This window comes from Pangasianodon hypophthalmus, chromosome 25 (assembly GCF_027358585.1).
Source record: "Pangasianodon hypophthalmus isolate fPanHyp1 chromosome 25, fPanHyp1.pri, whole genome shotgun sequence".
NCBI classification, from domain to species: Eukaryota; Metazoa; Chordata; class Actinopteri; order Siluriformes; family Pangasiidae; genus Pangasianodon; species Pangasianodon hypophthalmus.
Genome location: NC_069734.1, coordinates 16,785,525 through 16,807,656, shown reverse-complemented (window position 1 = coordinate 16,807,656; position 22,132 = coordinate 16,785,525). Strand labels below are relative to the sequence as shown.

Below are 22,132 nucleotides of genomic sequence, written 5' to 3'. Positions count from 1 at the left end.
TGGAAAACGGAACTAGACACAGACGAACAGGCAGACACAAGACAATTAGCATGACAATGTTCGCTCCACGATAAAACTGTATTAGAATACCAGTCAATGTGTGAGCCAGGGGTGAAAAAGGACAACTGCAGCAAGCGGGGAATCAGCGAGTACGAAGCGTATTTCTTCAAAGTGATTCCCCAACGCGATGAGAGTTAACGGAGCGGCGGCTCCGGATCGTACGCTGGGCTGACCGCATCGGTGGAAAAAGGGGCAAGGAGATCCGTGGCTGCCGGAACTGCGCGTCGTAGCCCCGTTGTTCCTGCTGCTGTAGGCGTGCGTCCACCCGAATTGCGAGAGCGATGAGCTCATCCAGGGTCGTAGGAAGTTCCAGCATGAAGATCTCCTTCTGGATGCAGGAACATATCCCACTGGCCCTCCTCGTTCCAATTGCACAATTGCACGGAATTCGATGGAGTAATCCGAGACAGAGAGCTCGCCTTGACGTAAGTCCCGTCACAGCACGATCAAATACTCTCTTCATTTCCTCGGCGAGCGCTTGGAACGAGGAACAACACGGATGTTGGTTCTCCCACACCGCTGTCCCCCACAAAGCCGCCTTCCCAGACAGCAGTGTCAACACCAGAGCCACCTTAGACCGCTCGGTAGAAAAGGTCTGGGGTTGGAGCAAGAAAAACAACAAGCACCTGGTGAGAAAGGCTAGGCAGAGACGCGGCTCACCAGAGTATGAGGCGGGAGGTGGTAGGCGTGGCTCAGGTTGAGTTGTGAGCGCCGACTGGGGGGATAAGCGCTGGGGAGCTGGCGCAGCGGGTGATGTTGCCGACTCGGTTCTCAGTAGTGGAACCTGGGTAGTGAGCTCGGACACCTGTGCTACCAAGGCTTGCACCGCACGACCCGTAGCGACCACCGTCAGTTCATTCTGTCAGGGATTACAAGGCGGATTCAAGTGCGAGTTCAGCTCGCTGAAGAGCTGAAGAAAGCGTAACAGACAGAGTACAGTGGGTGGACAAATGTGGGTGCAGTTGTGGCAGGTTTCCTTGGTAGCACTCAGCTGCAACAGGGAATAAACAGTCCCATGATCCAGGCTAGACGACAGTAATCCACCAGAGGTACCGGGAAACAGAGCAACAGAATACAGACACGAAAACAACGAACTGACAGACATGACAAACACTGAGGCTTAAATAGAGCAGTAAATGAGTGTCAGCTGAAACTAATGAGCTAATCAGCGGTAGTGCACAACAAGGCCAGAAGAGGCTGGTGAACCCATGAACCGTGACATTCAGCTGTTTTTAAAGGTGCAGACTCTTTATTAGTATCTTGAATAGTAAAGACTGTGGCAGGGGGGATAGTTTTTTTTTCTATGAGCTTCCTATTAGTATTTGGGATTCAGACACAGTCTGTGTTTAAGTCTAGGTTGAAAACATATTTGTTTTTGTTTAATAGCTTTTCTCTCAGATTAAGGCACAGGTTTGTAGCCATAGAGAATTTTGGTAAACTGGGATGTTTGGATGCTGTCGCCCACCCCTGTCTTACACAGTCCCTCAGGTTTGTTGACAGTGGAGTGGTGAGACGCTTTATGTCCCAGTGTGCCATCATAACTGTTGTCTTCTGACTGTCCCATTTAGTTATACTGTCATAACTAGTACTGCTGGAGTCCCTGCTTGCACTCACAATGTACACCCTGTAGTGGAGGAGCATACCAAATAATCTGTTCTATCTCTCTCTCTCTCTCTCTCTCTCTCTCTCTTTCATTATACATGTTAATCCTGCTGCCTGATGGTGTGCTGCTGTCCCTGATAGCATCTGATTTTATAAAAGTCCTGAATATCAAGGTGTTAAAATAGTTGAACTGTTTTGCTGTTGTTTTTTCATGTAATACATCATTATTTTGAATTAAGATCTTGTTATTTCAAGATGTTATGTCAATATTTTGAGTTATTATCTCACTGTTTTATTTAAAACATGCTATTTCTTTTTTCTACACAAACTGTGGTTCAGGAATTGCATAGCTTTTTGTACAGAAATGTCAGTACTAGAACAATTTTGCTTTAAAACGTCTGCTTTATACAGCTACATAAAAGTTTTACACTGCACTTACATAACACGTCCAGGCGTTTTGGTGTAGAGTTGTGCTGTCCCAGCTGGTTGCGAGCAGTGCAGTAGTACAGTCCGCTGTGCTGGGAGCTGATGCTGCTGATGGTGTAATTCTGGCCTGTTGTCAGCAGTGTGTCTGCAGCTGCTCTCTGCTTAAACCAGGTGTAGTTGAGAAGAGGAGGGTTTGCATCACTGCTACAGCTCAGAGTCACTGAATCCCCCTCCACTGTGTGTCCAGAGGAAAGAACCACTGCTCTGGTGTCTTTAGGGGAATCTGATTAGAAATAAAACACCTGAATCAGCTGGTGTGTGTTCAGGATCAGCATTTGATATGTATATGTACTATGATTGAAGAGAGTGAAATCCGCACTCACACACTGGAGGAGAGAGGAGACTGTCATGGCCTTCAACAGCACAGCTGTAACTGACCGCACCACTGACTGCAGCTACAGAGCAGGAGGCAGATTTACAGTCAGACACACGCTGTCTGTTCTTGTACCAGATGTAAGTGGGTCTGTTAGACAGAGTGCAGGTGGTGATGCAGCTCAGCTTCTTTTGTCCACTACCTGAGTCCGATACCATAATCTTCAGATCTGCAAATAATAAATTCAGTTTATTATTTTCATTTATTTCATCTATGTAAATGTAGTTAAGTAAATGTATAATTATGTGGCATTACCTGTAACAGACAGAGAGACTCCAGGCTGGCCGGTGTATTTGCCTGTAGGATCATCAGTGTAGAATCTGAATCTGTATGTTTGAGCGTCTCTCTCTGTCAGGTTAGTGATTCTCAGACTACAGTTATTCTGGGAGCTCTGTGTGTACTGCACTCGGCCCTGATACTCCTCATCCTCTTTCACATCCACAGGCTCAGCATCAGCCTGCTCTCTAATGAACCAGAACACTTTTGTCATTTTCTGATTGTTAGGAAAGGTATAGTAACTCAGTATGTCCACTGATGAGCCAATCAGAGAGCAGATAGTCTGGGTGGAGTAAGTCACGCTCCAGCAGCTCTTTTCATCAGAAACACCTGAAACACACAAAATGAGTTAGAACAGAAATCCAAACTTAAAAAAGTCTAAAGCGTCATTTATTCATGTATCACTGCATGTGAGTTTACTGTAGTCTAACAGAAGCTGGCAGTGAGATGAAGACAGAATGAGTGAAGTGTAAAGTGAGTTCTTACAGACAGCAGGAGAGCGAAGCTCCTCATGTCCTCTTACAGCACAGGAGTAGCTGCCTGCATCCTCACTACTGACAGACAGTTCATTTCTGTCCGGGTCAGTAACACGCTGTCCGTTCTTGTACCAGATGTAAGTGGGGTTGTTAGACAGAGTGCAGGTGGTGAAACAGCTCAGCTTTTTATACCCATTACGCCAGTCTGATGCTGTAACCTTCAGATCTGCAAATAATAAACTGATTTATCAATTTCATTTATTTCATCTCTGTAAATGTAGTGAAGTAAATGTATAATTGTGCAACATTACCTGTGACAGACAGAGAGACTCCAGGTTGGCCGGTGTATTTCCCTTTAGGATCATCAGTGTAGAATCTGAATCTGTAGGTTTGAGCGTCTCTCTCTCCCAGGTTAGTGATTCTCAGACTACAGTTATTCTGGGAGCTCTGTGTGTACTGCACTCGGCCCTGATACTCCTTATCCTCTCTCACATCCACAGGCTCAGAACCAACCTGCTCTTTAATGAACCAGAACACTTTTGTGACCTTGTAATGATCAGGGAAGGTGTAATAACTGTGCATGTCCACTGATGAGCCAATCAGTGAGCAGATAGTCTGGGTGGAGTAAGTCACGCTCCAGCAGCTCTTCTTATCGAAAAGACCTGAAACACACAAAATGAGAACAGAAATCTAAAGAACAATACAATTCTAACATCTGATCTAAAGATAGATTTGCATTTCTCCCTCCAATGTATAACATAAAATAAAAGTAGCAACAGGACCTATTGTATCTGTGGAGCTTTTAATAGATTTATTAGAGTCAAAACACCATATTCTCTGTTTTTATAAACATTTTGCAGCTCAGATGTGTTTATTCTCTGTGTCTCTGTGAAAATGAAGGCAAATATTGTGAGGTAGAATTGTGAAGTGAAGTGACGTGTTCAGACTTTTGTTGAAAAGCACCGCCAATTTATTAACTGATCTATTATTAAATTATTTAATAAATCATTAATTAAAATATTAAATATTTTTCCACACCATCACTGGTACAGAACCTTTATTCTTTAATTATTCAAATTAAGTCACCATTTCAGAAACAATGATATAAGCAAATCATGATGTTTTAATGACAGCCATATGAGTTACTGTTTTCAGTTTGATGCTGAGGGACAGATTTACTCTGACACTTACACACTGGAGGAGAGCGGTGTACTTTCCCATACACCTGACAGGAGTAGCTGCCTTCATCATGTGGACTGGTTGAGTCGAGCACAATGCTATATCTGCATCAGTGCTATATCTGAAGTAATTGTCATTCCTGTACCAATAGAAACTGTATGTGCTGATGCTGCAGGTGGAGCTACAGGTCACTTTCACTTCTCTCTGTCCTACAGTGTTAGGGTTCACCTTCACCTGCAAGTCTACACACAATTATGTAACAAAACTCTGTAAATACTACATACCGGAAATACATATTACATATTATACAATAAAGTGTGTATGTGTGTGTGTGTATTACCTGCAACAGTCAGTCGAACTCCAGATGAGGCTGATATCCAGACACTGCTCTGTGTTTTAAATCTAAAGTTATAAACTCCAGAGTCACTCACTCTCACATTGCTCAGTGTCAGCTCACAGTCAGACCACCAGGTTCTTACAGACACTCGTCCTGAGTATTGTGGATCTTTGCTCAGGGCTTGTGGTTCTCTTTCAGAGCTCTGGACTCGATACCACTCTCTCTGTGTGACACTGGACTGATAAGGTTTTGTAAATGTACAGGGGATTTTTACTGTAGATCCAGTAACAGCACAGAGACTCTGAGAGGAGAGAGTTACACTGTGCTGAGCCTGAACTCCTGGAACACACACACACACACACACACACCAGAAGCACAAATTAAAGTGAGTTAAGCACATAAAGCAATGGCTCATGCATTAACCAGCAAGAGTGTAACCACAGTTTTAACCCCTGCCGCTGCTGCTGTTCTCAGTCACACATAGGGTGTGGCCCAAGGAGGCGTGAAAATGATGATGAAAATAGAACTCAGTTTGACACCGTTCTTAAACTTCATCTGGGGTTATAGAATTAACAGTACAAATAACCTCACACAGAAAAAGAAATTTGCAGGATATTAATGTATCAGATAATACATTAATAATATACTATAATAAAATGATTTGACAGTGTAAAAATAATATCATATGATGATTTGATATATGTAGGTTTCATCAGAATCTACAATAATTCATTTGGTTTCTTGCTCTATAACTTTTGTCTTTTACTCCATAACATCCTACAAATGTTCTTGCCTGCATCCAAATCTTAACACATTTATAAAATTTATAAAAATACTTCCAAACACACAGACATGTTTAGGGCTTTTCCGTTGCAGTAGTGACACAACAGCACATAAAAACAGTAGAAAGAGCTGAAATATCGGAAAAGGTTACCTGTCAGTAACATGAGGATTGCTGCTACTGTAATATTTCTCGACATTCTGTAAAACATGGTGACATCAGCCTTCAGACAGCCGACACTGGAAGATCCACCACGTGTACAATTTCGATCAAAAATATCCTTATAAATACAAAATAAATCTATCTTTCTCTTTTAATGAATATTAACCGTCTTATTCAGCCTGCTCCTCCTTCACTCGTACTGCACTTGTAAGCAGTTATGAGCTTCTTCATGACACTAGCAGTAAAGACACGGAAGATGAGTAGTGCACTTGACACAGCATTGTGTTGTCACACCTCCCTATTTTGGCTTCCTCTTTGTTTTTACATGTGAAGGTATTCAAGTCTGATTAACACAGCATTCTTATTCTATTTTTCTTTCTTTTGAGCTAAAAAAAAAATTTCTTTTACTAGGCCTAGCTAAATATGTACTGTATTTTTTTGCCTCTACTTTGTTTCATCTGTTATGACTGTCTCTATTTCTGTTCCTTCAAAAGACTGTGAGCGCTGACCAGTCAGGTTTGAGTTTGTTGAGACTGTCTGATATTGAAATTCTTCAAGATACTTGTCTTAATAAAGCTGCTGGTGCATTAATAAAGAAACCAAAACAAACCCATGTGATGTCTCTATAATCACTTATTGCTAGGCTGCTTCTAGCACCTCCCAGTGGTGACCGTCATTTTAGAAGACTCCTGTTTTACATTATTGCCCAATTGTGAGGATATCACCTGCTTGCCTACCACGGCAGACATTCAGACATCCTGGTGTTTCATTATAAATAAATATTGTAGCACTTTCACACTTCACACTTCTCACCACACACTCTACCCCTTTGCAGGATGAGTTTGACCACATCACTCAAGTCTATTTTATAATAAATGACATTTCCGGTACTTCAAACTCTCCTACACACTAGTGTTTTAATGATCTTTTGTTCCACAGGCGCTCTGACAACCTCTTAAAGTTTACAGCCTTCCTGTTTGTACATAAAGATTTGTTTTTAAACCCAGAAATACATTAAATCACTAGCAGTAACATAATAATAGTAATAATAATGATAATATAACATTAATAACTTGTAACAACATGCAATTATAGAGAGATTATTTATTTATTTATTTATTTGGGTTAGTGGTGTTAATTGATAGAATATGTTAAACAGATTTAAAAAATGAACAGCCTCAGTTTATGGCCACACACACACACACACACACACACACACACACAAAAAGATATACACAATAAAGTTCCTTTGGCATTTTTTCTATTTGATTATAATCGTGTATAATGTTCACACTTTTCCACCAATAAGGTGTCAGTATTGGTGTCGGGTTTAGAACAAATCATGGAGCTGTCTTCCTGTAACCACTGTGATGAGGTGATGAAATCTCTGTGTGTACAAGCTGAAGGATTTAGTGATAAAATGTGATCTTAGTGTAAATTCTTGTTCTACAGATACAGTGGATAGAGATTACTAATTAAATGGAAAATAAAATCATAGCTGTATTTTCTTCAGATAAGCCCACGTGAGCCTTGCCTATGCTGTAACATGTCAAGGACTAGAGATCAGTTAAATGTAAATTAATAAAATTATAGGACTAGACTGGGCTGCTATCTGCACTTCATCCTTTTAACCACCAGATGGCACTAGAGCTCCGTGTGTTAAAAAGCCTCTAGTAAGGAACCTTTTATGAAAATATAGATAATCTGATTAGTATGAAGTGTACTGGTATTTTTCAACATGATCATTTATTTATTTAATTTAATTATTTCAAAGTAAAACAATGAATTGATTTGATTAGTTCTTGATTAATGTATTTATTTGATTTTTTAAATTAAAAAACCTCAGGATTAAAACAATATAATGCATTGTAAGTTATTAAAAGAATGTAAAAATTGATTGTAAAGCTCACATTATAAGGAGGACAAGTTTGGGGTAATATGCGATATGCAAATATTCCGATGCCTGTACGCATATAAACATCGTATTCGGAATATGGCTGCAACCCGAATATAGACCTTAAACGGAATTTGATGTGCATGTAAACGTAGCCAATGACAGCTATGGAAGTGGGCGTGAGTCGAGGATGGGGAATCTTTTGTCACGTTCACCATGGACAATTCCCCCAGACCAGAGAGCTCCCACACTCGCATTTTTTTTAAATTTCTTCCTATGTTTGTGCATAGCTGTTTTGTGTTCCCCTACTTACTCCCCCTATTTAAGCTCTGTGTTTTCCCTCTTGGTTGTGAAGCATTAAATATACACTGATCAGCCATAACATTAAAACCACTGACAGGTGACGTGAATAGCATTGATTATCTCGTTACAATGGCACCTGTCAAGGGGTGAGATATATTAGGCAGCAAGTGAACAATCAGTTCTCAATGTTGATGTTTTGGAAGCAGGAAAAATGGGCAAGCATAAGGATCTGAGCAACTTTGACAGGCGCTAAATTGTGATTGCTAGAGGACTGGGTCAGAGCATCTCCAAAACGGCAGGTCTTGTGGGGTGTTCCCGGTATGCAGTGGTTAATACCTACCAAAAGTGGCCCAAGGAAGGACAACCGGTGAACCGGCAAAAGGGTCAATGGAGGCCAAGGCTCTCTGATGCACGTAGGGAGCGAAGGCTGGCTGGTCTGGTTCAATCCCTCAGAAGAGCAACTGTAGCACAAATTGCTGAAAAAGTTAATGCTGGCTATGATAGAAAGGTGTCAGAACACACAGTGCATCACAGCTTGCTGCATATGGGCCTGCATAGCCGTAGCAATGGAAGAAGGTGGCCTGGTCTGATGAATTATGTTTTCTTTTACATCATGTGGACAGCCGGGGGCGTATTCTGGGGAAGAGATGGCACCAGGATGTACAATGGGAAGAAGACAAGCTGGTGGAGGCAGTGTGATTCTCTGGGCAATGTTCTGCTCCTCCTTGTGCATCCGTGAAGTGTGTTACATTGTTCGAAGATGGACAAGGAGGAGGTGGGAACCGACAAAACACAAACGTAAGGCAAACACAAAACACACGCGTGTCTCTCTTTCTATCACTCAGGCGTATCCAGCCGCTCCTTTATTACTCTCTCCCACTGATTAGACAACTCAGTGCCAGGCGTGCATCCTCACAGCCTGGCCCGTCACTCCTCCTCCTCGTCACAGACTCGTACAAAATGAAGCGTCTCCTTTACCTCCTTGGAGGCATGAACTCCGTCTAATTAGACAAAGCATGTTGAGGTAAGTTTCGTTAAATCACTAATATTAATGGCTATATTTAACCAAGTTAACATAGCTAACATAATTGGCTAGGCAGCAAATCAAATTCTAGCTAACAGGAAATATAGGTTATTAACAGGATGTTTTGCTTCTCTTTAGCAAACTACATAGCGTTAGTTATGTATATGACCAGCAAACCGACAGAGATTGAATAATAAATAAAGTAACTATGTAATTTCATTTAAAAAAAAGTTTTATAGTTATTGCTGGAAAACAACAGAATGCATAAAGAAAGCATATATAGATCACTTAAAATAAAAAGAGCACTATAGATTGAATAGCATTAAAATAAATGTAAAAAATAAATGAATAAATCAAAAACGTGTTAATAAAGATTATAATGGAACAAAAAAAAAACAGATGTGGAAAAAAATTAATCCTTAATCTAAATTCCTCTTAAAAAACCTGACCTGCATATACAATTGCTAAGGTAAAACAGCATACAGTACTACATGAGCACTACAATACACTACTGAAGCAACAATACTGCTACTCTGATAAAATGCCAAAGCCGCCCCTCTTCTCCTGTTCAGTTTGGATACAGAACAGAACGATCACATCTCTCTCAGCTCGTTCTCTTTCTGGTGATTTTCTGGATCTTGCTGTAGATCTGAGATGAATTTTCAGCCTCTTCGTCTGCCACAAGCCTGTGGAACAAAAAGAGGACTAGAATAAAGACTAGAATAGTGTAATGTCTTATATTTCTAATCAGTCATTTAGTGAACTTGATGAAGTAGACTGATCAGCACAATTAGTGTTGGTGTAATGATAATGATTTGCTCACTGGATGGCAGCAGTGTTCCTGCTAACGTTCACAGCAGCGTACTGAACATCTTCTTCCTCTGTGGTGTCTGGAGGAAGTCTGGGTGACAGAGACGCTTCCTGTGTGTGCAAGTGTTTAAAAACAACACTGGCATAGTGAATGTTATCCTGATCATCTGAGGCGACTCTCCCTCTGAGGTTTGAGGCTGGGACATTTTCATACACAGCAGCAGATGGAGGCTGAAAAGGAGCACAAGATAAAGTTCATATTTGAACATGTCACATGATCAGACAGTCCCTCCTTTCACCTGCACTCACCTGTCCCCTCTCACCAGTGCTGCTGTGGCCATTAGCTGAGCTCCACTTCCTCTTCCTGAGAAACAGCAAGCACATGTTCGTGCTAACTGTAAATGAGTATTTTAATTTTAATCGTGTTTCAAATATATTCAGTATGTTCACATTTTACATACCACATCCACAGAGCTCCTGAGAGGAGTGTTCCTGCCAGGAAGACGACCAGTCCCACCATGATGACCTTTAACACTGTGTTCTCCTCTGAGCCTTCAGAAACAAATCATAAGCAATATGAGGCTTTATTTTTGTTACTTTTGTTAATCTAGCCATGGGGGTTACAGGCCAGTGACTTCTGTGCCAGTCCCGAGCCCGGATAAATAGAGAGGGTTGCATCAGGAAGGGCATCCGGCGTAAAACATTGCCAAATTTAATCATGCGAATCGTCAGTACTCTCAATTTCATACCGGATCGGTCGAGGCCCGGGTTAACAACGACCGCCATCGGCGCCGGTGACCTACAGGGCGCCGGTGGAAATTGGGCTACTGTTGGTCGAAGAAGTAGAGGAGGGCGGAGAGTGCGTAGACAGAGAGAGAAGAGGAAAGGTAAGAGTGTAGGACTGAGAATAGGAACTCTGAATGTTGGTACTATGACAGGGAGAGGCAGGGAGCTGGCTGATATGATGGAGAGAAGGAAGGTGGATATACTGTGTGTACAGGAGACCAGGTGGAAGGGTAGCAAGGCTCGTAGTATAGGAGCAGGTTTCAAGCTGTTTTATTATGGTGTGGATAGTAAGAGAAATGGGGTAGGTGTGGTCTTGAAGGAAGAGCTTGGGAGAAATGTTCTGGAGATGAAGAGTGTGTCAGACAGGGTGATGAGTCTGAAGTTAGAGTTTGAAGGGGTGATGTTGAATGTTGTTAGTGGTTATGCCCCACAGGTAGGTTATGAGTTAGAGGAGAAAGCGAGATTCTGGAGTGCATTAGATGAGGTGATGGAGAGTATTCCCACGGGTGAGAGAGTGGTGATAGGAGCAGATTTTAATGGACATGTGGGTGAGGGGAACACAGGTGATGAGGAGGTGATGGGCAAGTTTGGAGTTAAGGAAAGGAACCTTGAAGGACAGATGGTAGTGGACTTTGCTAAGAGGATGGACATGGCTGTGGTTAACACTTATTTTCAGAAGAGGGAGGAGCATAGAGTGACTTACAAGAGTGGAGGTAGGAGACTACATCCTATGTAGAAGAGGCAATCTGAAAGAGATTAGTGACTGTAAAGTGGTAGTGGGAGAGTGTGTAGCCAGACAGCATAGGATGGTGGTGTGTAGGATGACTTTGATGGTCTCTAAGAAGAAGAGGTCAAAGGTAGAGATAGAGAAGAAAACCAAGTGGTGGAAGCTGAAAAAGGAGGAATGTTGTGAGGACTTTAGACAGAAGTTAAGGCAGGCTCTGGGTGGTCAGGTAGTGCTGCCAGATCACTGGGAAACTACAGCAGAAGTAATCAGGGTGACAGGAAGAAAGGTGCTGGGTGTGTCATCTGGAAGGAGGAAAGAAGATAAGGAGACCTGGTGGTGGAATGAGGAAGTTCAGGATAGTATCCAGAGGAAGAGGTTAGCCAAGAAGAAGTGGGACATGGACAGGACTGAAGAGAGTAGACAGGAATACAAGGAGTTACAGCGCAGAGTGAAGAGGGAGGTGTCTAAGGCCAAGCAGGAGGCATATGACGAGTTGTACACTAGATTAGACACTAGAGAAGGACAGACGGACTTGTACAGGTTAGCTAGGCAGAGGGATCAAGATGGGAAGGATGTGCAGCAAGTTAGAGTTATTAAGGATAGAGATGGAAGGGTGCTCACATGTGAGGAGAGTGTACAGAGGAGATGGAAGGAGTACTTTGAAGAGCTAATGAATGAGGAAAATGAGAGGGAAAAAAGAGTAGAAGGGGTGACCTCTGTGGAACAGAATGTAGATAAGATTAGAAAGGATGAAGTCAGGAAGGCTTTGAAAAGGATGAAAAGTGGAAAGGCAGTTGGTCCTGATGACATCCCAGTGGAGGTCTGGAAGTGTCTAGGAGAGGCAGCAGTGGAATTTTTAACTAGTTTGTTTAACAGGGTTTTAGAGAGTGAGAAGATGCCTGAGGAATGGAGAAGTAGTGTATTAGTGCCGATCTTCAAGAATAAGGATGACGTGCAGAGTTGCAGCAACTATAAGGGGATAAAGTTGATGAGCCATACAATGAAGCTATGGGAAAGAGTAGTGGAAGCAAGGTTGAGGACGGTAGTGGAAATTTGTGAGCAACAGTATGGCTTCATGCCCAGAAAGAGCACAACAGATGCAATTTTTGCTCTGAGAATTTTGATGGAGAAGTATAGGGTCAGAGGGAGTTGCACTGTGTGTTTGTAGACTTGGAGAAAGCGTATGATAGGGTGCCAAGAGAAGAGCTGTGGTACTGTATGAGGAAGTCAGGAGTAGCAGAGAGGTATGTCAGAGTGGTGCAAGACATGTATGAGAGGAGCAGGACAGTGGTGAGGTGTGCTGAAGGTCAGACAGAGGAGTTCAAAGTGGAGGTGAGACTGCATCAGGGATCGGCTCTGAGCCCCTTCCTGTTTGCTATGGTGATGGACCAGTTGTCAGAGGAGGTCAGACAGGAGTCTCCTTGCACAATGATGTTTGCGGATGACATTGTGATCTGTAGTGAGAGCAGGGAGCAGGTGGAGGAAAACCTGGAGAGGTGGAGGTTTGCGCTGGAGCGAACAGGAATGAAAGTCAGTCGTAGTAAGACTGAGTACGTGTGTGTGAATGAAAGGGAGGGAAGTGGAACAGTAAGATTACAGGGTGAAGAGGTGAAGAAGGTTCAGGAGTTTAAGTACTTGGGTTCAACAGTCCAGAGTAATGGGAAAAGAGTGTGGGAAAGAGGTAAAGAAGCGAGTGCAGGCAGGTTGGAATGGGTGGAGAAAGGTGTCGGGAGTTCTGTGTGATAGAAAAATATCAGCGAGAATCAAGGGGAAGGTGTACAAGACAGTGGTGAGACCGGCTATGCTGTATGGTTTAGAGACAGTGGCACTGAGGAAGAGACAGGAGTCAGAGCTAGAGGTAGCTGAAGATGTTGAGGTTCTTTTTGGGAGTGACAAGGTTGGACAGGATTAGGAACGAGTACATCAGAGGGACAGCTCATGGTGGACGTTTGGAGGACAAAGTTAGGGAGGCCAGATTAAGATGGTTTGGACATGTTCACAGGAGGGAGAGTGAGTATATTGGTAGGAGAATGTTGGACATGGAGCTGCCAGGCAGGAGGCAAAGAGGAAGGCCAAAGAGGAGGTATACGGAGGTAATAAATGAGGATATGAAGCTAGTGGGTGCAAGTGTTGAGGATGCAGAAGATACGGATAGGTGGAGAGTGATGATTCGCTGTGGCAACCCCTGAAGGGAAAAGTCGAAAGAAGAAGAAGAAGGTTTTTGTTATTTTTGTTGATCCACTTTATACAGCTACATAAAAGTTTTACACTGCACTTACCTAACACGTCCAGGCGTGTTGGTGTAGAGTTGTGCTGTCCCAGCTGGTTGTGAGCAGTGCAGTAGTACAGTCCGCTGTGCTGGGAGCTGATGCTGCTGATGCTGTAATTCTGGCCTATTGTCAGCAGTGTGTCTGCAGCTGCTCTCTGCTTAAACCAGGAGTAGGTGAGAACAGGAGGGTTTGCATCACTTCTACAGCTCAGAGTCACTGATTCCCCCTCCACTATGTCTCCAGAGGAAAGAACCACTGCACTGGTGTCTTTAGGGGAATCTGATTAGAAATAAAACACCTGAATCAGCTGGTGTGTGTTCAGAATCAGCATTTGATATAGATATAGCTATACTATGATTGAGGACAGTAAAATCCACACTCACACACTGGAGAAGAGAGGAGACTGTCATGGCCTTCAACAGCACAGCTGTAACTGACCGCACCACTGACTGCAGCTACAGAGTAGGAGGCAGATTTACAGTCAGACGCACGCTCTCCGTTCTTGTACCAGATGTAAGTGGGGTTGTTAGACAGAGTGCAGGTGGTGATGCAGCTCAGCTTCATGTACTGGTCACTCAAGTCTGATACTGCAACCTTCAGATCTGCAAATAATCATCTGATTTATAATTTTCATCTAAATTTAATTAAGTTAAACGTATAATTGTGTGGCATTACCTGTGACAGACAGAGAGACTCCAGGTTGGCCGGTGTATTTCCCTTTAGGATCATCAGTGTAGAATCTGAATCTGTAGGTTTGAGCGTCTCTCTCTCTCAGGTTAGTGATTCTCAGACTACAGTTATTCTGGAAGCTCTGTGTGTACTGCACTCGGCCCTGATACTCCTCATCCTCTCTCACATCCACAGCCTCAGCATCAGCCTGCTCTTTAATGAACCAGAACATGTTTGTGACCTTGTAATGATCAGGGAAGGTGAAATAACTGTGTGTGTCCACTGATGAGCCAATCAGAGAGCAGATAGTCTGGGTGGAGTAAGTCACACTCCAGCAGCTCTTCTCATCGAAAACACCTGAAACACACAGAATGAGAACAGAAATCTAAAGATCAATACAATTCTAACATCTGATCTAAAGCTAGATTTGCATTTCTCCCTCCAATGTATAACATAAAATAAAAGTAGCAACAGGACCTATTGTATCTGTGGAGCTTTTAATAGATTTATTAGAGTCAAAACACCATATTCTCTGTTTTTATAAACATTTTGCAGCTCAGATGTGTTTATTCTCTGTGTCTCTGTGAAAATGAAGGCAAATATTGTGAGGTAGAATTGTGAAGTGAAGTGACGTGTTTAGACTTATGTTGAGCAGCACCGCCAATTTATTAACTGATCTATTCTTAAATTATTTACTAAATCATTAATTAAAATATTAAATGATATCTCACACCATCACTGATTTAGAAACTTTTTTCTTTAATTATTCAAATTAAGTCACCATTTCAGAAACAATGATATAAACAAAGCATGATGTTTTACTGACAGCAATATGAGTTACTGTTTTCAGTTTGATGGTGAGGGACAGATTTACTCTGACACTTACACACTGGAGGAGAGCGGTGTTCACTCTCATACACCTGACAGGAGTAGCTGCCTTCATCTTGTGGACTGGTTGAGTCGAGGACAATGGAGGCGTCAGTTCTATATCTGAAGTAATTGTCATTCCTGTACCAGTAGAAACTGTATGTGCTGATGCTGCAGGTGGAGCTACAGGTCACTTTCACTTCTCTCTGTCCTACAGTGTTAGGATCCACCTTCACCTGCAAGTCTACACACAGTTATGTAGCAAAACTCTGTAAATACTACATACCTGAAATACATACTACATACAGTATTATACAATAAAGTGTGTGTGTGTGTGTGTGTGTGTTACCTGTAACAGTCAGTCGAACTCCAGATGGGGCTGATCTCCAGACACTTCTCTGTGTTTTAAATCTAAAGTTATAAACTCCAGAGTCACTCACTCTCACATTGCTCAGTGTCAGCTCACAGTCAGACCACCAGGTTCTTACAGACACTCGTCCTGAGTATTGTGGATCTTTGCTCAGGTCTTGTGATTCTCTTTCAGAGCTCTGGACTTGATACCACTTTCTCTGTGTGATACTAGAGTGATCATGTGTTGTAAATGTACAGGAGATTTTTACTGTAGATCCAGTAGCAGCACAGAGAGTCTGAGAGGAGAGAGTTACACTGTGCTGAGCCTGAACTCCTGGAACACACACACACACGCACACGCACAAAGCAGAAGCACAAATTAAAGTGAGTTAAACACATAATGCAATAGCTCATGCATTGACCAGCAAGAGTGTAACCACAGTTTTAACCTCTGCTGCAGTCACACATAGCGAATGAGGTGAAGAAGGTGTGAAAATGATGATAAAAATAGAACTCAGGTTGAAACCATAAACCTCATCCGGGGTTATAGATGTAACAGGACAAATAAATTCACACAGAAAAAGAAAGGTGCAGGATGTTAATGTATTATATATTACATTATAGATACATAATATACTGTAATAAAATGATCTGATGATGAAAAATTAATATAACCATTTCATATATATATATATATATATATATATATATATATATATATATATATATATATACACACACACACACACACACATACATACATACATACATACATACATATATACATATACACACACTTCAGTAGAATTTGCAATAATTCATTTGGTTTCTTGCTCTATAACTTTTGTCTTTTACTCCACAACATCCTACAAATGTTCTTGGCTGCACCAAAATCTTGTCAAATTTATAAAAACACTTCCAAACACAGAGACATGTTTAGGGCTTTTCTGTTGCAGTAGTGACACAACAGCACATAAAAACAGTAGAAAGAGCTGAAATATCTGAAAAGGTTACCTGTCAGTAACATGAGGATTGCTGCTACTGTAATATTTCTCGACATTCTGTAAAACATGGTGACATCAGCCTTCAGACAGCCGACACTGGAAGATCCACCACGTGTACAATTTCGATCAAAAATATCCTTATAAATACAAAATAAATCTATCTTACTCTTTTAATGAATATTAACCGTCTTATTCAGCCTGCTCCTCCTTCACTCGTACTGAACTTGTAAGCAGTTATGAGCTTCTTCATGACACTAGCAGTAAAGACACGGAAGATGAGTAGTGCACTTGACACAGCATTTTGTTGCCACGCCTCCTTGGCTTCCTCTTTGTTTTACACGTGAAGTTATTCAAGTCTGATTAACACAGCATTCTTATTCTATTTTTCGTTCTTTTCAGCTAAAAAAAAAGTGTTTAACTTCTTTTACTAGGCCTAGCTAAATATGTACTGTACTTTTTTTTGCCTCTACTTTGTTTCATCTGTTATGACTGTCTCTATTTCTGTTCCTTCAAAAGACTGTGAGCGCTGACCAGTCAGGTTTGAGTTTGTTGAGACTGTCTGATATTGAAATTCTTCAAGATATTTGTCTAAATAAAGCTGCTGATGCATCAATAAAGAAACCAAGACAAACCCATGTGCCGTCTCTATAATCACTTATTGCTTGGTTCCATATAATTTTGCTGCGATAGAAAGAGCAAAGGTGGTGGAATTGTGATATTCATAAAAGAGTCTCTCTTTTTCATCCATTCCTAAAATGTTTGAACATTTTGCCTTGGATGTTTGTATTAGTTGCAATGATCATGTCAGTGTTACCGGATTATATCGCTCTCCCTCTTCAAACAAAGACGGAATACTTGAAATCAGTAATCTACTATCTGCAGTCCAAACTTCTTGAATATCAGTGCACTTTAACTTCATATTCGTCTCAGGTATAAAAGCTAGTGTTTGGAAAGCTGCTCATGTCATTTCCGTCCATAATGATGGTGATCCAACTGATCTAAATAATTAAGGGTCTATTTTAGGCCTGCTGTTATTTGCCCTACATATTAACAATATCCTCAACCCTGACAAAACTAAATGTATGATTTCGTTTGAATTCTCACAATGTCTATCCCATCACAAGTCTTTTGAAGGCGCACAAATTGAGACAGTCGACTCCTACAAATACTTGGGTATTTATACATGCTGGACAGCAAATTTTGTTTTTAAACCCATTTTAAAAAGACATTTTTACAGACAGTATATATATATACATAAAACGTTATGATTCTTTATAATGTTTGTGACGGCGGGGCCGTGGCCCGCGCGCATAATTTTTCCGCCGCTCTTCACAAGACTGCGGCAGGGTGCTGAAAGGACAACGCCGCTTCAGCACCCCCATTCTAAATCTACCCTCACAGAGGAAACCGAGGGATATAAAAGGAGCACGTGGCCGCTCTCCAGTCGAGGTAGGTGAGCTCTACATGCCCGCAAATTTTGTCCTTTTGCAGACGGAGACATAAGCGGAGAAGACGAGCCTCACACTCATGCGCCACACGCAGGGACAACCTCTCACCACCACCTTCACGCCACTTTTCACCACTCCCTTCTCCACTTTTCCCCAACCTCCACTTAGAAAATATAGAGCACATTTTGCACATTTCTGCCTCTGGGTGCTTGTGTTCTCGCACATCACAGTGGTGGAGGATGCGGGCATGAACACAGCACCTAGCAGCGTGATGGAAGCCACACTTCAACAACTTCTCCAAGCAAGCCTGCAGCAGCAAGCCCTGTCCCAGGAGCTAGCCCGCGGCCTCCACACCACCACCCAAGAGCTCCTGGAACTGAGGAAGAAGTCAGACACCGCAGCGGTCCCCCTCCCCAGCCCCTGCCGGGAGGCCCTGCACCTCCTCACCAAGCTCACTGCCGATGATGACGTGGAGGCCTATCTACATATGTTCGAGATCGTCGCCTCCGCCCTTGCTCCACTCCTCACGGGAGAGGCCCAGCTTCCCCAACCCTCTCCAACGAGGCGCTTATGGGACGCCCCAAGAGGCATCCATGCCTACTGAGCCAGAAAAGCCTTGGCTCGCCGGATGGGCCCTCTATAGGGCAGCCCCACCCAGCCTGCCCACAGTGCCCGTTCGCGTTAATGGTAGGCCAGTTTCGGCCCTCCTGGACTCAGGGAGCACAGTTACCTTGGACCGGCCCTCCATCCTCGCCTCACCACAAGCTCAAGGATCCCTGACGGTCTCCTGTGTACATGGGGATGCAGGGTCGAGACTGGCCAGGGTTCTCCACTGCCAAAGACTCCCACACCACGAAGAAAAGGAGGCCCAAGCAGAGGCAAGCAAGGGTCCGGCTGGCATGCCTCGCCCGGGATGAAGGAGACACCGGAGCGACTTCAGCAGGTGAGCCCCTCCCCCCGACAAATCCTGTGTCCTCTGTATATTCGCAAGTCACTCGAGAGGGAAATTTCGGCCGGGAGCAGAAGGAGGATGCTAGACTGAAGAACTGCTGGGCTCAGGTGCGGGTCATCGAAGGCGTACACCAGCAGCCCGACCAGCGGCTGCCAACCTCCTATTTCCTGGTGCGAGGAGGCCTGCTGCACCTCAAGATGGAGCGCCGAAACCAGCCCTGCGAACTGCAGGTGGTGCCACGCAGCCGCACCCAGGCTCTTCTGCACCAAGCCCATGCTCATCCACTGGGGGGGCACCTGGGGCCCCCAGAACACCCTCGAGAAATTGAAGGACTGATTCACCTGGCCCGGGATGGACGCCAAGGTCCGGGTCTTCTGCCAGCAATGCCCCCAGTGCCGAGAGGATCGGCATGGGGTCACGAGTACATCTTAGTCATCGTGGATTATGCCAGCCGGTACCCCGAGGCCATCCCCCTTCGGAAGGCCACCTCCCGGAACATCGCTCGAGAGCTCCTTCTCCTCTTCAGCCATGTGGGAATTGCCAAGGACATCCTCACTGACCAAGGTACACCCTTTACATCTAAACTAATGGCGGATCTGTGTTGGTTGTTGCAGGTGGCCCACCTAAGGACATCTGTCTACCACCCCGAGTTAGACGGGCTGGTGGAGAGATTCAATCAGATGCTGAAGCGGATGCTCCGGAGGGTGGTAGACGAGGAGGGGAGGAACTGGGACCTTCTCCTCCCCTACGTCCTCTTCGCCGTCTGAGAAACCCCACAAGCTTCTATCGGCTTCACCTCCTTCGAGCTACTCTTCAGACGGCGACCCCGGGGACTGCTGGACATGGCCCGAGAGGCCTGGGAAGAGCAGCCCTCCCCCTATTGCTCCCTGGTGGACTACATTCAGGACATGCAGGGACATATTGACAAGGTGATGCCAATCGTCCGGGAGCATATGGAGGCTGCTCAGCGGGAACAGAGCAGGGCCTATAACCGACCCGCTCAGCCGCGGGAGTTTCGCCCAGGTGACAAGGTCCTTCTCCTCGTCCCCAAGGCCACCTGCAAATTCCTGGCCTGCTAGACCGAGCCCACCCCTGTTGTGTCTGCGTTTGCGAGCCTTCCCACAGATTCGTCGGAGCGTACCTTCGTCCACCGAGGAGAGGAGCTCACTCCAACCCAGAACCAAGAACTGGCGGAGCTGGTGGACCAGTTTGAAGATGTCTTCTCCTCTAACCCCGGCCTTACACACCTGGTCCACCACGACATCAAAACCTCTCCGGGAGTCGTGGTCCAGCAGCGGCCGTGTCCCACAGGCCCGTCGCAAGGCAATCGAGGAAGAGGTCAGCTGGATGCTCCGGGACAGCATCATCGAGGAGTCAACTAGCCCATGGTCCAGCCCCATTGTGGTCCCAAAACCTGATGGGAGTATCCAGCTGTGTAATGACTTCCGGAAGCTGAACCAGGTCTCGAAGTTCGACAGCTACCCCCTCCCTAGGGTCGACGACCTGGTGGAGCGATTGGGGAGGGCCCGCTTCATATCCACACTGGACCTGACAAAGGGGTACTGGCAGGTGGCCCTGAGTCCAGCAGCTAAGCCCAAGACAGCCTTCTCAACCTCCGGTGGCCACTGGCAGTACCAGGTCCTCCCCTTTGTGCTGCACGGGGCCCCAGCCACTTTCCAAAAGTTAATGAACGTCCTCCTATGGCCCCACCGCCCCTATGCTGTGGCCTATCTGGACAAAGTAGAAATACATTCCTCCACCTGGTCCGACCACCTACACCATCTCAAGTCGTGCGTGAGTATCCAAAACCTACCACCTAGAAACAGGTATGTGCCTTTTTGGGGTTGGCTGTATATTATGTGTGATTCGTGCCCAACTTTTCCTCTATTGCCTCTCCCCTCTCTGACCTCACCAGGAAGGGACAACTGGATCGGGTGCACTGGAGTCGGGAAGCTGAGCAGGCATTCGAGGAGTTGAAGCAGGCCCTAACGAGTTCCCCTGTGCTGCGAAACCCCGACTTCAGCCTCCCCTTCATCGTCCAAACAGATGCCTCCGAGACCGGGCTAGGGGCTGTCTTCTCGCAAGTCTTCGATGGGGAGGAGAACCCGGACTTCTACGTGAGCCGAAAGCTGACCCCCGTGGAGAGGAATTAGGCCGCCGTGGAGAGAGAGGCTCTAGCCATCAAATGGGTCATGGACAAGCTTAAATATGACCTGGCCGGGCGGCCCTTCACCCTGGTCACCGACCATGCCCCTCTCCAATGGATGGCCAAGGCGAAAGATACTAACGCCAGAGTGATGCGGTGGTTCCTCTCCCTCCAAGACTACAACTTCACAGTAAAACATCGGGTGGGGGCTCAGCACGGTAATGGAGATGGGCTCTTCTGGCGCTACTCACTCTGGGCCCATCGCGTGCCGGCAGTAGGCTCGGAGCTGGGGGGGGGGGGGGGGGGGGGGGGGGGAGTGGAGAAGGGAGTGGAGAAAGGTGGTGTGAAGGTGGCGGTCAGAGGTTGTCGCGGCGTGTGGCGCGGCAAATGAGCAGCAGCGGCGCAGCGGCGGGACGGAGGATGCATGGCGGGCGCTCTCAGAGTGTGAGGCTCATCTTCTCCACTTATGTCTCAACTGGAGAGCGGCAGCGTGCTCCTTTTATATCCCTCGGTTTCCTGTGATGGCAGGCCCGCAGCCTACGCACATAATTTTTCCGCCGCTCCTCACACGACTGCCGGAAGGGTGCTGAAAGAACAATGCCGGTTCAGCACCCCCATTGTTTTGGACAGCCGGAGCGCATGCGGCCGTGAGGCAGAGCAGCCTAATGCAGCGCGTCTTGCAGCCAATAAAAGCAGCGGTCAAAATCTACCCTCACATGGAAACCGAGGGATATAAAAGGAGCACGCTGCCGCTCTCCAGGTGAGACATAAGTGGAGAAGATGAGCCTCACACTCTGAGAGCTCCCGCCATGCATCCTCCGTCCCCCCGCTGCGCCGCTGCTGCTCATTTGCCGCGCCACACGCCGCGACAACCTCTGACCGCCACCTTCACACCACCTTTCACCACTCCCTTCTTCACTTTTCCCCGACCTCCACTTAGAAAATAAAGAGCACATTTTGCACATTTCTGCCTCTGAGTGCTTGTGTTCAGCCTTTCTGTGGTCTGGCATTTCACATGTTGAATATTCATTAACCTCCTCAGGTTGTTCTTGCAGTCATATGTACAGGGGTAAAAACAGTTTTCTGGAGAATCAGATTTTTGTACTACAAATGTAATCCTGGGATTATAATCATGTATAATGTTCACAC

The 22,132-nt window shown here is 44.9% G+C and overlaps 1 protein-coding gene across 1 annotated transcript in view; it reads right to left on the bottom strand.

Annotated features, from left to right (window-relative positions):
- LOC128317443 (sialoadhesin-like) overlaps positions 1 to 22,132 on the bottom strand; it is a 72,296-nt gene that overhangs the window by 7,788 nt on the left and 42,376 nt on the right. Inside the window, exons 17-18 of the mRNA XM_053229305.1 lie at positions 13,556 to 13,825; positions 2,102 to 2,371 (exon numbers count right to left, since the gene is read on the bottom strand). Of these exons, the coding sequence (XP_053085280.1) occupies positions 2,102 to 2,371; positions 13,556 to 13,825 (540 nt within the window). The remainder of the gene's footprint in view (positions 1 to 2,101; positions 2,372 to 13,555; positions 13,826 to 22,132) is intronic.